Genomic DNA, 14,904 nt, shown 5'->3' with positions numbered 1-14,904 from the left:
CCTTCATGTAAAATCAAGGTTAGTGGTTACTTACCCTCTCTCAGTTTTGAAGCTTGAGGTCTCACTTGAGGAGCAGTATCAGAAATAATTGGCCTCTGAACTAGTGGAAATGGCGTTGGTGATTGGGAAAGTATTATTGGGCGCTGCTGCTTTATCATCTTTTCCGTTACAGAATATACACCAAACTCGTGTATTGGAAACTTTTCGATATCTTGAAACGTGCGTTTCCTGTCACACACTTTATAAAAGTTACTTGTGCTCAGGAGACACACGAAGCTACATTCTCAAGTGAGCATAGTACAAATTATACTAGCAAGCAAGCCAGCATGTCAGGATTTTACTATAATATGTACTAGTACGATTTTACTATCCTGGCTTCTAAAACTAGCCTTATGATATCCAAGCATTAGATCCATAACACTCAGGTCCGCACCGACTCTTATGCGATGTACACATACGCCAGGGCATTAAGGACTTTGCAAATCGATTCCCGGTAGGGTTGTAGATTTCCGGTAGGGCCAATATGGGAAACAAGCTTCTAAATTGGTCCTGGTCTGGGTGTTATGGGATGTATCCCAGAATTGATTTCGTTACTCTGGTACTCAAATTACAAGGAATTTCTGTATCTTAGTTCAAATAATAGTTAACAATCCAAAGTAAATTTATACACATCTTCTAGGTCACAGTTTACATTTTACTACATATTATCAGAAATGTAATAAAAATTCTGGATCGCCCCGGAAGGCAATGCGTGTTCATATATATATTATTATTATTATTATTTTTAATACATCCCACACACTTCTTTGAATTTCTAAATATATATTTAAATCTGACAGTGTTCGGGACCCGGGAGTTTTTCTGATTCAATATTTTAGATAAAATACTGGAGGCCTTTGTTGTTGGAACGTTGAATGATGAATAAATACATCGGTTTTCTTGTAAAATATCGAGCAAGTTTGTGTTTTTTTCGATCGTGAAAATTTTTGGGAATCGTGTTTTCACACGTGTACTAATCATTGTATATCCTCAATTTTATTATATATTTTTTCCAAAGTAATTGATTCAACACTTTTACTGTGATGCGGAATCAACCAACGCTATTTGAGTTTGTATCGACTCTTAATAAGTCGGCGAAAAGAACAAAAAATAGTTGGTTCATAGGTTTTACACACAGACGCTGCTGAGGGTCGGTGCGGCCCTGATCTTCATATTTCATTCCACAGACATATATCTAGATAGATGTCGCAAGTGTACGTACTTCGCATGCCCAAAGTAAGTGAAATTCACTTAGTTGCCGCTGCTACACTTCAGAACGCGCTCGACCGTTATAGAAATGCATAAGTGAAAAATGCATAAGTGTGCCATTTATAAACTGTAAAAGCACTATAACTGTGTAGGTAAATGGGTAAACAGGGACGTTTCCTTTCACGGCCAAGTGATTTTGTAATCAGAAGATGCATAATTTATTTTAAAAATAATTATTTTGGTTTTGTATGAATTTCGAAAAAAAACAAATATGCAATCGAGTGTATGCCTCATGATTTGTAATACATTGCGGCTTTTACTTGGTGCGATATATTTGTGATCCAGGATCACTTTTGTATAATGCATTCAGTTTCGTGGTACCGCCGCTTGTACATTTCTTTGGTCAAATTTAACATTTAGTGATGTATACGTTAGGCAACACTGTTCTGCCGGGCGGCGTCGTGGTGAATGTTCACTGATCCCACGGCGCCGACTCAACCGGCGAGAGGGAAACCCGGGGGGGTTTTAGTGGGGTAGGCCCTCCAGTCTGGAGGGAGAGTCCCCACGTAACCCCTGAGTCTCCTTGGGCTCAGGGGTATCCATAAAGATTTCCCACCGTCAAAAAAAAAAAAAAAGAAAAAAAAAAAAGGCAACACTGTTCTCGATTCTGATCGATTTTGAAAACAAAGAGACGAATATTATTATGACCTTAGCAATATTATAAATATATTCTATAACTCTTTTGTTATAACGTTTACTAACGTTTTGTTTTTTTTTTAGTTTCGTAGTATCTATTATTAGTAGTAGCTGTAATTTCGATAATTTTTGCAGCACGTTGTCTCGAAAGTCCGAATGTAGTGAGCAATTAAATACATACATCCCCGGATATGTATTACGTGTAATACAAAAATATATAATGCAAAGAATTAACAGTGGGCTGTCTTTACAAAAACATGGAGTAGGTCATACGTATGAGTTCGTTACTTTCGAGGACGAAGACGGTGTAGTGTATCCCACCTAAGATGCTATCCAAATATGCAAAGTACCAGAGTCTGAGAAATACTAAACAAATCACAAAAATTTTACACGAGGCCGTCATTAAGTAAACCACTTCTAATTAACAAGATTTGACTATATTTTCTCAGCAGTAACATTTTCATTTGTCTTGCCACTTATCAATTTGATCAATTACCAACAGAAAACCAATCAAGGCATTAAAATTACTTAAGGCAGTCGCAAGTTCATATATTGACGTGCGTTTTCATTATTTAAGTTAATCGATAAGATCTTCTATTACAAAAAGATGTTATATAATAAGCTCATTTTATTGGAAGACAATAATTTTAATATTTGAAGTCGATTAAAAATTTAAATTCCTAATTTTTAACAAATATCAACATTTTTTAAAAACAAGAAAAATAAAGGACTTATCTTACCTTATGCTAGTATTTTTCTACTATATTAACATTACGACTACTTGTAATCAACAAATAGTTGAACAAAAATTATTCTATTTAAAATCGAATAATTGAATGGAATACGCGTGTTTACGCGTATTCCGTTTAATCAGTCGATTTAGAGCGAACGGAATGTTTCCATCACTAAATAGTTCTAGTGGCGTCATTGTGGGTACAAAAATGTGGCAAGCTTGGTTTTCATACAAATTGCTGTACTTGCAGCGCCATATCTAAATATATGTCTGCGTTTTTCTTTTTGTACTTTACTTGCGGATTCAAATAATATCATACATTTATAATAAAATACATTATCCTTTATACTAACTAATTCTTCACCTGTTTACCTATATAGATTCCCTTGTTTTGTCAGCCAAGGTTCCAGTTGTTCCAACCATGCCTGCCAAAAACAAAAACTTACAAACAATTTTGAGAAGGTTTATAAATTGTAAGTCAATTAACTATTCAACAGTAGTACGTATAGATAAAGCATGAAACCGATTAAAAATATTCGGCAAATAATATAGCGCCACATCGTGGTGCAACTCAGGAAAATAGTTACTCTAACATACCCGAAAATATATATACCTGTTGATGTCCAATAACAGAGCCTGGGCGGCATATTCTCATCCAACCAATTGCTTCACGAGCTGTCATGTGATAATGCTTGATCAAATAACTGCCAATCAGTGACCCAGTTCGCCCTAGACCTGCCTAAACAATTATTTCATCAGTAACAGTGAAATTATAAGTTTCTTATACAATGCCTGCTTTAAATTGATGGAGTGTTCTAAAAAGTAAATTCTACTTTTTTTTTAAATGTAGGTACTCTATAATACTAAAATAAATAGATTCGTAACCTTGCAATGAACAGCTACAGCTCCATCCACTTCTTCACTTATTTGAAGAAATTTCAATAGAATATGTCTTGGTGGACATGAACCGTCAGGGAAAAATAGATCATAATGCAGTATATTAGCGTTGTTGAATCTGACAAAATTTTGTTGTGTTTACAATATGAAATGCGTTTAAAATTTCGTAAATCACGTATAGAATATTCATAAGGTTATATTCGTAAGTAAGTAAAGGGCATATGTAAGTCTCAAACTCATAAATACATCTCCACACTCGAAAAGGCTTATTAGAAAAGTTGAACTGTGAACATGAGGGCTTACACAGACTTCGACAATGCACACTGACAAGAAAATAAACATGTATGAGTGCCTAAAGACACGATATAAATGTAATAAATAGTTTACTTACACGTTTCCATCATACATTCTCTTATTTAGCCTAATAACTACTTTAACATTATTTTCTTTAAAATAATCTATGTACATTTCAGGTGGGTGATATAAAGACACGCTGTAGTCCACAGGACCAATAAAAGCAAGAAACTTTCCTGAAATACGTAAATTAACTCATGTTTACTTGGCATATTTAATACTTTTTTCTGTTAAGAACAGTTAAGACATATAATTAAGTCAAATTTAATTAATTGTAAAGAAATGTAATTAGGTACATTAAGTTTATTTTACCAGGTAAGATCCAATTTAAATCGCCACCTTGTATTTTGTCTAATCTTTTATATTCTTCATAATTAAAGTCTTGGAAGTTGAAGAATCCCAACTCCTTCGCCTTCTTGATAGCTTGCAAACAGTCTAACAATGATATTGTGTAAACTGAATCATCTTGCGTTGCGTCTTGGAAATGCCTGCAAAATATTTTAGGGTTGTAATTAGGATTATTTTTGAACTTTGTGAAGCTAGATCCACCTACTTCAGCAACTGTTACGGCAAATAACCGGTTTAAATGCGATTGATGTACATACTTGCTGCCAGTTATATTATTTTTGTAGGTTCAGTGTCATTAGTAGGTACCTACCTAAGATTTTCAAAAAATAATACGAAGTTAAATTTTGAGGATGTAATTTATTACTACGTTACCGTCTGCCGTTACCAAGAGACCTTTAAAGAGCCTGAAACGTAGGTTTGTTTGAAAGAAAACAAATATAGTGTAATTCAAATAAATAAAAATAGTTTCGTTTTCAATAACTTTTAACTGGTTATTGCGCGTAATACGCAGTTTACATGTCATAAACGTTACAGTGTAATTTGCTACACTTACCGGTAACTTTGCCCATGAATCGTAAGAGGTTTTAAAGCATCCTTTGGCGTTAGTCTCAGATACAAAACTCCGTAACACCCTAAAAGAAAAGCAGCATTTGCTTTCTTCTTGGGATCAACAGACGTGTAGTGTACAATACTTAGCTTATTTAAAAACTGTTTCAATTTTTCATTTAACAGTTTACAATACATGTACACACAACCGAGATTTAAAGGACCGAAGTCTGAATAGTAATTTTCGTACACTAATTCGTTATCTATACAAAAGTAGTGTGCTTCTGCTGTGCTTTTTAGGGCTTTTCCTTGCCTTACTGTAGCGAAATATAGCACATTTTTTATATATTCTGTCATAAACAAAATATCTGGGTTTCGCGTCATCATTCAAATAATGATAATGCGCGAAAACTTAACTGATAACACATTTTATAAATAGTAAATAATTTCTTTAAAAACTACACTACACTGTTTGTACAAGATACTAAAACACTACGATTTTGTCACACTACAATATTTTCAAACGAATTTTACAAAAGTAAAGATCTGTTACAAAATCAAAATGACATTGGTTATCTTTTGTTTTAAACTTTTATGAAAGTATGCTAAAAACCTGCCAGCTATAAATTAATTTGCGAAATTGAGAAAGATAGATAAAAAAATTAGGTCAATTGATCAAAATGAATTTAACTTGAGGCAAACGCCCAGTCTTTAATAATTTTGCTGATCTCTTTATAATTTTTAAATACAAACTTAGCTCGATTAATGCTAATATCGTAATATTGTACTGCGTAAAATGGAGAGAACGCTATTTTGTTATGGAGTTGCTCACATTCGATAAAATCTTCCTGATAAATATCGACACAGACAAAAAGTACATTATTATGGAACAAAATAAATTATAAATAAGTAACAAAACAAGCAGGCGTTAAAAAGTCATCTAACAGATAATTTTGCTGTATTGATTTTTAATCGCTTACCTATTGCTTGTCAATCGACAACAAAAAGTCGCCATCATTAAGCTCTAGTCTTTTTCGGTGCACAAGGTAAAGTGTCAAACGTACTGTGCTATATTTTTCAGAATCTTGGATTATTTTCACGATCTTTCAAGATTCAGTGAATGTGAAATAAGTAACAAAAAGCTAAAGTGTTACTCAATGTGTTTTATTTCGCATTTCAGATCGACAGGTAGAAATAAACCATGGCCGATGTTGATGTGTAAGTGGCTTCTTACTTAAAATATTTTCGTGTCTATTTGTTACAATTTTTGTCATATCTATCCCATTGTTTTAATTTACGCTCTAATTTACCAATTTTTTGTAGTTTTTTACTAATTTCTTCAAAAAACATGCAGTCAACATAACCTTTAAATGGAGTTCTTTTTAGGTTAGTAATCTACAACTTTGGTACCTTTTAATCACAATCTTTTGTTCAGTAATAATGACATCGAATATTTTTGTAAATTGTACGATTCCATGTACTGTTTACAAAATTAAAGCTTTGCTGATGTTACGTAGGATATTATAAGCCGAGCCGTGAGCGGTAAAATCATAATTTTATTTTAAATTTTATAGTTTTAAATTAAGTTAGTGAGTTATCAAGCTATTTAGCCTAGGCTGCGTTGATTAACAAATTTTGAGATGAACTATTAATTTGAAATTTATGCCGTGTTTATGTTGTGTGTTAAAAAAAATATGTACGTGACCTGCAGAACACATAGAAGTCTTTATCAAAGGTCATTAATAAAGGCTTAGGTAATTAAGTAAATGTGAGCAAATCGTTATGAAGCATTACCTGGTCTCTTATTGTAAAATTATAATTAACTTTTTGAAAATGGTTAATAACGCACACACTCAACATAGCCCTGCACTAGGGAAACCCTCGCGGGTGCCATGGTGCAAGCTGAGTTAGAAATATTTTTATATTACAATTTTACTTAAAACTGCCTCCATGGCGATGGTTACCAAGCTGGATTGCCACGCAAAGCTCCCAGGTTCGATTCCCATGCCGGGAGAAATATTTGTATGGCCTACATTTATTTATCTCATGAATTTGGGTGTAAGTTATGGTTGTCTATGTATAGTTAGGTTATCCACAAAGCCTCTGATACCCATGGGTGTGCAGTTGCAGTGGTTAAGTGGATCACACATCTGATACTCCTATGCATGAGGCTTTTGAAACTGTCACACACATGTCGCATCAGGGAGGCAGTTCTCTTGCGTATTATCGCATTAACTATGATAACTATGTAGTACCTCATGCTCTGCAAACGCGTTACAGTCCCAACAGCATCCTAAAACCATTATTGTATTTTTTTCACCGTTTTAGGGTCTTAGTCGTAAGCTCATTTGACACTTTTGTTTGTAGTGAGGTTCCGGTCAACCCCGTGCTCAGCGGGGCGGCGATGGATGTGAACACAGCCCTGCAGGAGGTCCTGAAGACTGCTCTCATCCATGGTGGACTTGTGCACGGACTCCATGAAGCTGCTAAGTCTTTGGACAAGTAAGACTAATGTACTGTTCTTGATGCTTGTAAACTCGGTTTTGCTGTAAAGGTCAAAGAGTCCTCCCAAATATTCATGCAGCATTGGGCTGTTCTAGTCCAAAGTTGTATGGAAATATCTGCCTTGATGAACATCGAGATGGATTTACTCTATGGCCAATATTGCTGCACATACATAGTACCTCAGTAGCTGTTGTCAGAACTGTGGCCTCCCACATGTGCTACAGTTTAAGAATGTTTTTGCATTTAGCCACTATTCTATTGTTACATTTTCTATATACTATATTTTCGAAGTACTGCCTTACCTATTTCTGCTGTCAAGCAGTAATGGTAAGGGTGCTGGTAAAATTACAGGCATGTGGGACTTGTTAACTTTTGTCTTAGGGTGATGGGCGCAGAGGCACTGCCCCTCAGATCTTTGCAGGTTTAAAACTTTGCAACATATATGAACAGGTTTAACCCTTACCACCTTTTTTTTACCACCTGGTGCACAACTTGCTTGTTCCTAATTTAGTATCATTAAAAAAAAGCAGAATCTAACAACTGCTCTCCTGTTGAAATTCATAGAAATTAGTTGGCAGATAATATTGGACGGGATTTGTTAAACTTTAGAGTCCAAAATATCAAAGAAGTGGTATTTTATTTATTGTAATTTTATGTTTCACTCCCAGAGTTCGATCTAATTATGTCCACACTAACTTTTTGATAATAAACTCATAAAGTGCAGTTTTAAATAGTCATTGTTTGACCAAAGTTATTACTAGTAATGAAACAAATTTCTCAGATCTAAATCGCTTATACTGTATTTTTAAACAAACTAACGTTTCAGGCTCCTTACTGGTCCCATATGCACGGCTGTCTCTGAATAATGTGTTGCAATTTTGAGACTTAACAAATTTATACATTTATACATATATAACAAATTTATATATTAATACATTTTCATTTGTCACTGTGTGGGTTTTTTATGTTATAGAAAATAATTGCACATTTAAATTATAGGAGGCAAGCTGTTTTATGCGTGCTGGCGGAGAACTGCGATGAGGCAGCGTATAAAAAGCTGGTACAAGCACTCTGCAACGAACACCAGATCCCACTTGTCAAGGTGACTTTTAGTACTGAGCCAGCGGATTATCTCTTATATAATTAATTTTAACTAATCATTCAAATGTTTAACTTGACTGTTTAGATATAAGAACAACATTTGAAGAGACTTTAAATACTTAGATTAAAAAGTTTCTCAGTAATAATAATGTTTGCCTGTTACTGCAAAATTCAAATGACATGGAAGCTTGGACTTAATACAGTACCTCTCCATTGCTATGTTATAGAAGAATATAATGTATGTGCTGTGTCAAAATGGGCAACTATCAATCTTTGGGGCCTTACCATGAACTCTTATTACAATTCAGTTTAGGACCTAAAATGAATAGTTGTGAGACAGCGCTACATTAAGTGTATATCACCATCCCGCTTTTTTGTCATTACGAACTTATACTGAACTGTAATAAGAGTTCATGGTAAGGTCCCTGTTCACTTTAAAGTATAGATTGCAGCATGCAGGAATGAAGTTTTCATTACAACATTTATTGTCGCTCCGCACGAGCCTTGCTGTCCCATGGCAACATAGGCCAAAGGAGCGCATATCAAACCGTGTGCCCCTATGGTGGCTCGCACCATGCTGAGCCAACTTTCCTAGCACCCACACATTTCAATTTAAAAAACGTCTACAATAACAGATATTAAAAATCATGGTAAAAACTACAATAAGTGTTTATTGCTTTAATTTCTAAGTTATGTATGTTTGTGAGTGTTTAGTAGCACACTACATGATTAAAAACATTGTGATAAAATCTACATGCAACGGAAGTGTCACAATGGAAACATATGTCAAAAGTAAATCTTAGCAGAAGCAGATGCGCAAGTGTAAATACTATAAAGAACCCAACAATATGGTTCCCAACAGGACTTGTTTTTGGTTTCGTAATTTACGTGCAACAAAACTACTAAAAAACGCGCTCTCCACTAAAAAAGCGTCTGATCTGTCGCAAACGTAAACTTCCGATTAAAGTTCTGTTATAAATGTTGCGGAAGCAGAATAGTAGAGTAGATAGATTAAATGTTTATGCATTTGTATCAGGTGGACAACAACAAGAAGTTGGGCGAATGGGCGGGTTTATGCAAGATTGACAAGGACGGCAAAGCCAGGAAGATCGTCGGTTGCTCATGCGTCGTTATCAAGGTGAGACATTGTAGCAGATTTCGCAATGCATGCACGCCGGTTCCTTTCACTGACGTCTTTTCGTCACGCACTTTCAGGTTCCTTATTACTCTGTCGTACTTTGCAATGTCCAAGGTTCAGGCAACACAGATCACATTGATTTGATTAAGTACTTTATTCTCAAACTTAGTAGTAGGTATTAATCGAAAATGCCTTGTGTCATAACATAAATCATAGAAGCATATTTACTTTAAGGATTTAACATACGTTTAAGGCCTATTAAAAATAAAAGACAAAACATGAAATAAACGATTCTATTTTACGTATAATAATATCGCACAAGAAATCGAATACTGTCAAAATTGTGAAATTGAGAAAACACGATTTGAAAGTTCAAAAACAACTGAATGAAACAAATAAAATTTATATTCTCGTTTATAAATGGATAACTAAATATTTTCTATTTGTATAAAAATAATCCATTTTTGTTTAATTTTTGAATCGTGATTTTTAAGTTTATTGAATGTCACGATGTTTTACTACGATGATATTAAATTATTTATTTATGAAATTACTCCACTAGTTTATTATAAGTATTAATAACAAAAATCGAACACTTTGAAAAATTAATTTGATCTGGTTGGATTCGAACCAGCACCTTCGGGCAATCCGTTCCAGATGCTCTGCAAATTAAGCCACGGAATGAACCAGCAGACCTTACAAATTTTTCTGTGCTTCTTGCACATCTTCGTTTTTGGTTTTTAACGATTTTTTTGCCGTAGCGTCATCAGGGAGAAATTGAAATCGTGTTTCTTTAATTCTACCAATTTTCGAGTTACGACAATATTTGGTTTCAAGTGCGATAGGCGCTTAGCACGAACCTCCAATTAATCTTGATTGGAAGACACGAAATAAGCGCTATAGTAGACACGGGTGCCCTATGGTGCTCTGCCTATATGCAGGGACGACTTTCCTATCACCCAAACAAACGTTACTTAGGTACAACAAATTATGTTCTGGAGCAACATTTATTCTTTTTAATCTACTTTGCTGCGGACCGGAATGGAAGCAAATTTTTGTAACGAAATTGCACACAGCATTATGAACTTTGATTATTATTTAATACCCGAGACGCAGCGAGAATTTTCTTAAATCGCGCGACCTGTTTTTTTGGCTCGCATCTAGTTTGTACGTTACACAATTGACATAGAGCTCATTATGCTATGGTTACAATGATTCGCTTCCATTCCGTTCCGCGGCGATGTAAGTTGAGCCTCAAGCTACAGTAACGGTTTTTTTTAATATACTATTGGTTATAGAGCATTGCACTTCTAGAGCACGTATCGATTCAAATACTCAAATGCAACAACTTTTAACTCGCCTGCACTCGCTAGGTGTTTACAGACACGATTACTCGCTACCGGGTAAAAAATACCACATAACTTAAAAGGGCATTATCCAAGAATAGAAAATTGATTTATCAATCCGTAAAGATGTAGTAGTTTCAATGATGTTATTCTTAATAAATAAAATTACAAAATACAACTTGTAATGAGTAGTTACAAAAATTGTAGATTATCGCAGAAAAGTACTAAAAATTGAAAAAAAAAATGTGTGTACTGCTATAAGAATCAACAAACATATTTTTTATTTTTAGGAAAATGCAAAATTGAGATCAATATCAAAAATAGACTTAATATACTATCAAAATAACGAAATATCAGTATTTTTATAATACGCGAACATTGATAAAATCGACATGAAGCAATATGTTCCAAGCTCGTTGGTCCAAATTAGTCTATTTTACTCAATCGTAGCAATCGCCACAAATTGGGATCGTATGCTTTCAGTGTATCTTTTCGAAGCACAATTCACAGCCTGTCTTCGTCTTCCAGTCTTTTTTCCATTCACATACGGCGCAGCGAGAAGCAGAAACAGGTGGGCGAGATCGAGATATACTAGCCGACGTCTTTTCAATATTCAAGTCGTCGTTGAGCATAAACTTGGTTATTGTTTTTATAGATGATGATAAATTAGGTACTAATGCCTATCTAATATATATCTAATATATAATAAATCATCTGTATCTGTGGCATCTCAAGACTCAAAGCTAAATCATTCAAGGCGATCCTCCCCTTAGCCATCACAGCTCCTTTATTTTCTCTTTTCACCTTCACTATAACGTATTTGTGCATTGATTCCGCGATCTTCAGAAGTCCATAAAAGAGTACTAATGACCCTCTACTAGTTGTCCGTGCCACTGAGTAGGTAGCACAAAGCTCATCCACAACATCGACACCACACTTGGTTCTGTTATAGTCTATTATCATTTCTGGCTTTATTTCTTCTCCAGAATATTTTTTGCCATCACGGTGCGTAGTTGATGTTAAGAGAACCACTTATTCTTCTTTGGGACATATGATGTCATCGTATACAGTGTTATTGAAACCCGAAAAGGGTGCTATAATCTTCTCTGACCTTGGTCGTCGTAAAAATTGACGAAAATAATAATAAGTAAACTGAAAAATAATATAACAAGTACCGTCGCTACCGGGTATTTTTTACCCATACGCACTTTATTCGTATATCGTCTCCAAAGGCCGCGTGCAAACTGGTTGTCTCGCAGTGTGCATATGCATTTACTATTGGTTAGAAGGTACCTAGAGCCCCGTGTCGCCAGGGCGCTCAGAAAAGTAATAATCATCGCACATAAATACTCTGTGGTATTTTTTACCCAGTAGCGAGTGTTGCCGGGTTAACACAATTTCAAAATGTATACCCTTCTATGAATTAATTTCATAATAAAGGACTCTGCCCACTGCTCCATACTATGACCGTAACCGTATCTGGGGGTCTACTCTCGATCTCCTTCCGAAATCTGTCCGAAACAATTACTGCCAAATAAGCAATACTTGACCAAATGAAAAGACGCGTGATGCGAATGAAGCTTCATACTTGACACTTGTCTTTTAATTTTGTCGAATATTACTTATTTGACAGTAATTGTTTCGGACGGAGATCGAGAGTAGACCCCCAGGACCCCGATTCAGAACTCGTCGATGTTTTAACCGAATCGTTCGATTCGGATACGATATCGTTATCCAACAGCATTTACAGAGTTTGTCGGTGAAATAGATTATAAGAAAAATTGAGATCCTTTTATATACACTTTAAAGACTTTAATGGCCTAACATATAGGAATGCAATTAGTCTTGCATTAAAATAAATTAATAAAATTGAACAAAATCCTGACTTTATTTATAATAATAAGAGATTTCCATATTAATACTTGCTTTGTAAACAATGGGACGTTCGGTAACTTTCATTCAATAACTGTGTTCTGAATAACGCTTGTAGCCTTTGTCGGTTGAGAAGTTCGACTAATCGTACAGGGTGTGACGTAATTTCGGTTCACTTTCGAATACGACAGACATTTGATTCGGGTGTGGTGAATAAAAATGAAAGGAAATCCCCCCAGCATATGCAAAAAAAAATATTCTTTATATAAATTATTACGAAACAACACCCAGTAGACCGTTCCGTCATCGATTAAAACCGTGGCATAGTTGTTTTTGGCCGTGTTTGTAACATTCATAGCACGTTCATGGTATGGTCCGGAGTAGTGGAAAAAGACTAAAATTTTTCTATTAATAATAGGGGTTAAAGTATGAAATTGCCGATTTGTACAGAAAATCTAAATTGTTTATTTTTTAAATTTTTAACAAATTTATTTAATCAAAATAGTTGCCATTATTATCTATACATTGCTGCCATCTAATGGGAAGGTTATTAATGCCTTTGCGATAGAACTCCGACGATCTAGACCGCACAAACTGTGTGAAAGCATTTTGTACTGCCTCCTGGGAAGAAAACTTCGTGTCACGTAGATAATTGTCCAAATCACGAAAAAAATGGTAGTCCGTTGGAGCAAGGTCTGGTGAATACGGAGGATGACGAATGGTTTCTAACTGCAGTTCCTGAAGGGTCAAAATGGTTTCTCGTGCTGTGTGAGGTCTCGCGTTGTCGTGGAGCAATAATGGTGAAGATCGATTCATGAGTCGGGGCTGTTTTACTGCTAATTTTGTCAACATGGTTCGGAGTTCGGCACAATAGACATCTGCCGTTATTGCTTGACCAGATCGGAGAAAACTATAGTGAATAACACCATGCTGAGACCACCAAACAGTTACCATTACCTTTTTATTGGTAAGTTTTGCTTTAGGACACTGTTGTGGCATTTGACCTGGGGTCAGCCATTGCATTTTTCTTTTCCGGTTATCATAAGGAATCCACTTTTCATCACATGTTACAATTCGATCCAATATTCCTTCATTTCTGTACCGGTTCAACAAGGCAACACAAGTTTCAACACGCGTTTCTTTCTGCAGATCAGTCAAATCATGAGGCACCCATTTTTCGTATTTTTTTATTTTATTGATTTGACGCAAGTGAGTCAATATTGTGGGTAAGGTAACGTTAAACCATGCCGCTAATTCCAGGGTAGTTTGACTAGGATCGGCTTCCACTATCTCTCTTAATTCATCGTTATTCACCTGTGTGGGCGATCTTCCTCGTGACTCGTTCTTTAAGTCGAAATTTCCATGACGAAAGCTTTTAAACCAAAATCGCACGGTGCGTTCATTAGTAGACCCCTCTCCAAACGCAGCATTGATATTGCGGGCTGTTTCTGCCGCGTTAGTTCCGCGTCGGAACTCGTATTCAAAAATCACTCGAATTTTCGCAGTAGCCATCTTTCTTGTCTAAATTGAATAACAAAAACAATTGAAAGTCGATATTCAAATGTTTCAAATTTAAAAAAAAAAAATCACAAACCATTTGAAAAAAGTTTCATTCGAAAACCTCAAACCATGAAGATTCTATGAAAATTCAAAGAACCTATTGCAATAAAACGGCAATTTCATACTTTAACCCCTAATATTTAAATCTTGTATAACAATTGTTCCATTTGTGTAGCACATTTGATACATGATCTAGAAGCCTTATACTGCTTGTAGCGACAGAGCTTAGACTTTATTGGTACCCGGTTTTAGTACGAGGTTATTATTTAAGACATCACCCGAAAATGTTTGCCTCTGGGGTTAAAAGGGCCAATGAAGACGTAACGTTTGTTTTTCATTTGTTTTTGTATAGGTTAGAATATCTATCATGCTATAAGAATTTTTTTTTGTACACGCTATAAATTTAATAATATCTTTTTGCAGGACTTCGGTGAAGAGACGCCAGCGTTGGATGTGCTGAAAGACTACCTGAAGTCGTCCAGCTAAGTCCTAGGTGTATGCTCTAAGTTACAATAAAAATCCAAAAAAATCGAAAATTCTTTTTATTTAAAGACTGTATA

At 35.2% G+C, this 14,904-nt stretch overlaps 2 protein-coding genes across 3 annotated transcripts in view; one reads left to right on the top strand and one right to left on the bottom strand.

Moving 5' to 3' along the window:
• LOC113239864 (dual specificity protein phosphatase CDC14AB-like) overlaps nucleotides 1-5,209 on the bottom strand; it is a 66,316-nt gene extending 61,107 nt beyond the window's left edge. For both annotated transcript variants that reach the window (XM_026477023.1, XM_026477024.1), the window contains exons 1-7: nucleotides 4,830-5,209; nucleotides 4,241-4,416; nucleotides 3,966-4,104; nucleotides 3,563-3,692; nucleotides 3,291-3,416; nucleotides 3,050-3,102; nucleotides 35-228 (exon numbers count right to left, since the gene is read on the bottom strand). In XM_026477023.1, coding sequence (XP_026332808.1) covers nucleotides 35-228; nucleotides 3,050-3,102; nucleotides 3,291-3,416; nucleotides 3,563-3,692; nucleotides 3,966-4,104; nucleotides 4,241-4,416; nucleotides 4,830-5,209 — 1,198 coding nt within the window. The remainder of the gene's footprint in view (nucleotides 1-34; nucleotides 229-3,049; nucleotides 3,103-3,290; nucleotides 3,417-3,562; nucleotides 3,693-3,965; nucleotides 4,105-4,240; nucleotides 4,417-4,829) is intronic.
• A 793-nt stretch (nucleotides 5,210-6,002) lies between these two features.
• Nucleotides 6,003-14,880, top strand: LOC113239792 (40S ribosomal protein S12). Its single transcript, XM_026476930.1, has 5 exons — nucleotides 6,003-6,040; nucleotides 7,190-7,324; nucleotides 8,327-8,429; nucleotides 9,465-9,566; nucleotides 14,768-14,880. The coding sequence occupies exons 1-5, from the start codon at nucleotides 6,024-6,026 to the stop codon at nucleotides 14,828-14,830; spliced, it is 420 nt and encodes a 139-aa protein (XP_026332715.1). The 5' UTR covers nucleotides 6,003-6,023; the 3' UTR covers nucleotides 14,831-14,880.
• The last annotated feature ends 24 nt before the right edge of the window (nucleotides 14,881-14,904 follow it).

Source organism: Hyposmocoma kahamanoa, unplaced genomic scaffold (assembly GCF_003589595.1).
Source record: "Hyposmocoma kahamanoa isolate Upper Pololo Valley unplaced genomic scaffold, ASM358959v1 116, whole genome shotgun sequence".
NCBI classification, from domain to species: Eukaryota; Metazoa; Arthropoda; class Insecta; order Lepidoptera; family Cosmopterigidae; genus Hyposmocoma; species Hyposmocoma kahamanoa.
The sequence above is the reverse complement of the archived record's forward strand: the minus strand, read 5'-3'. Positions and strand labels throughout refer to the sequence as shown.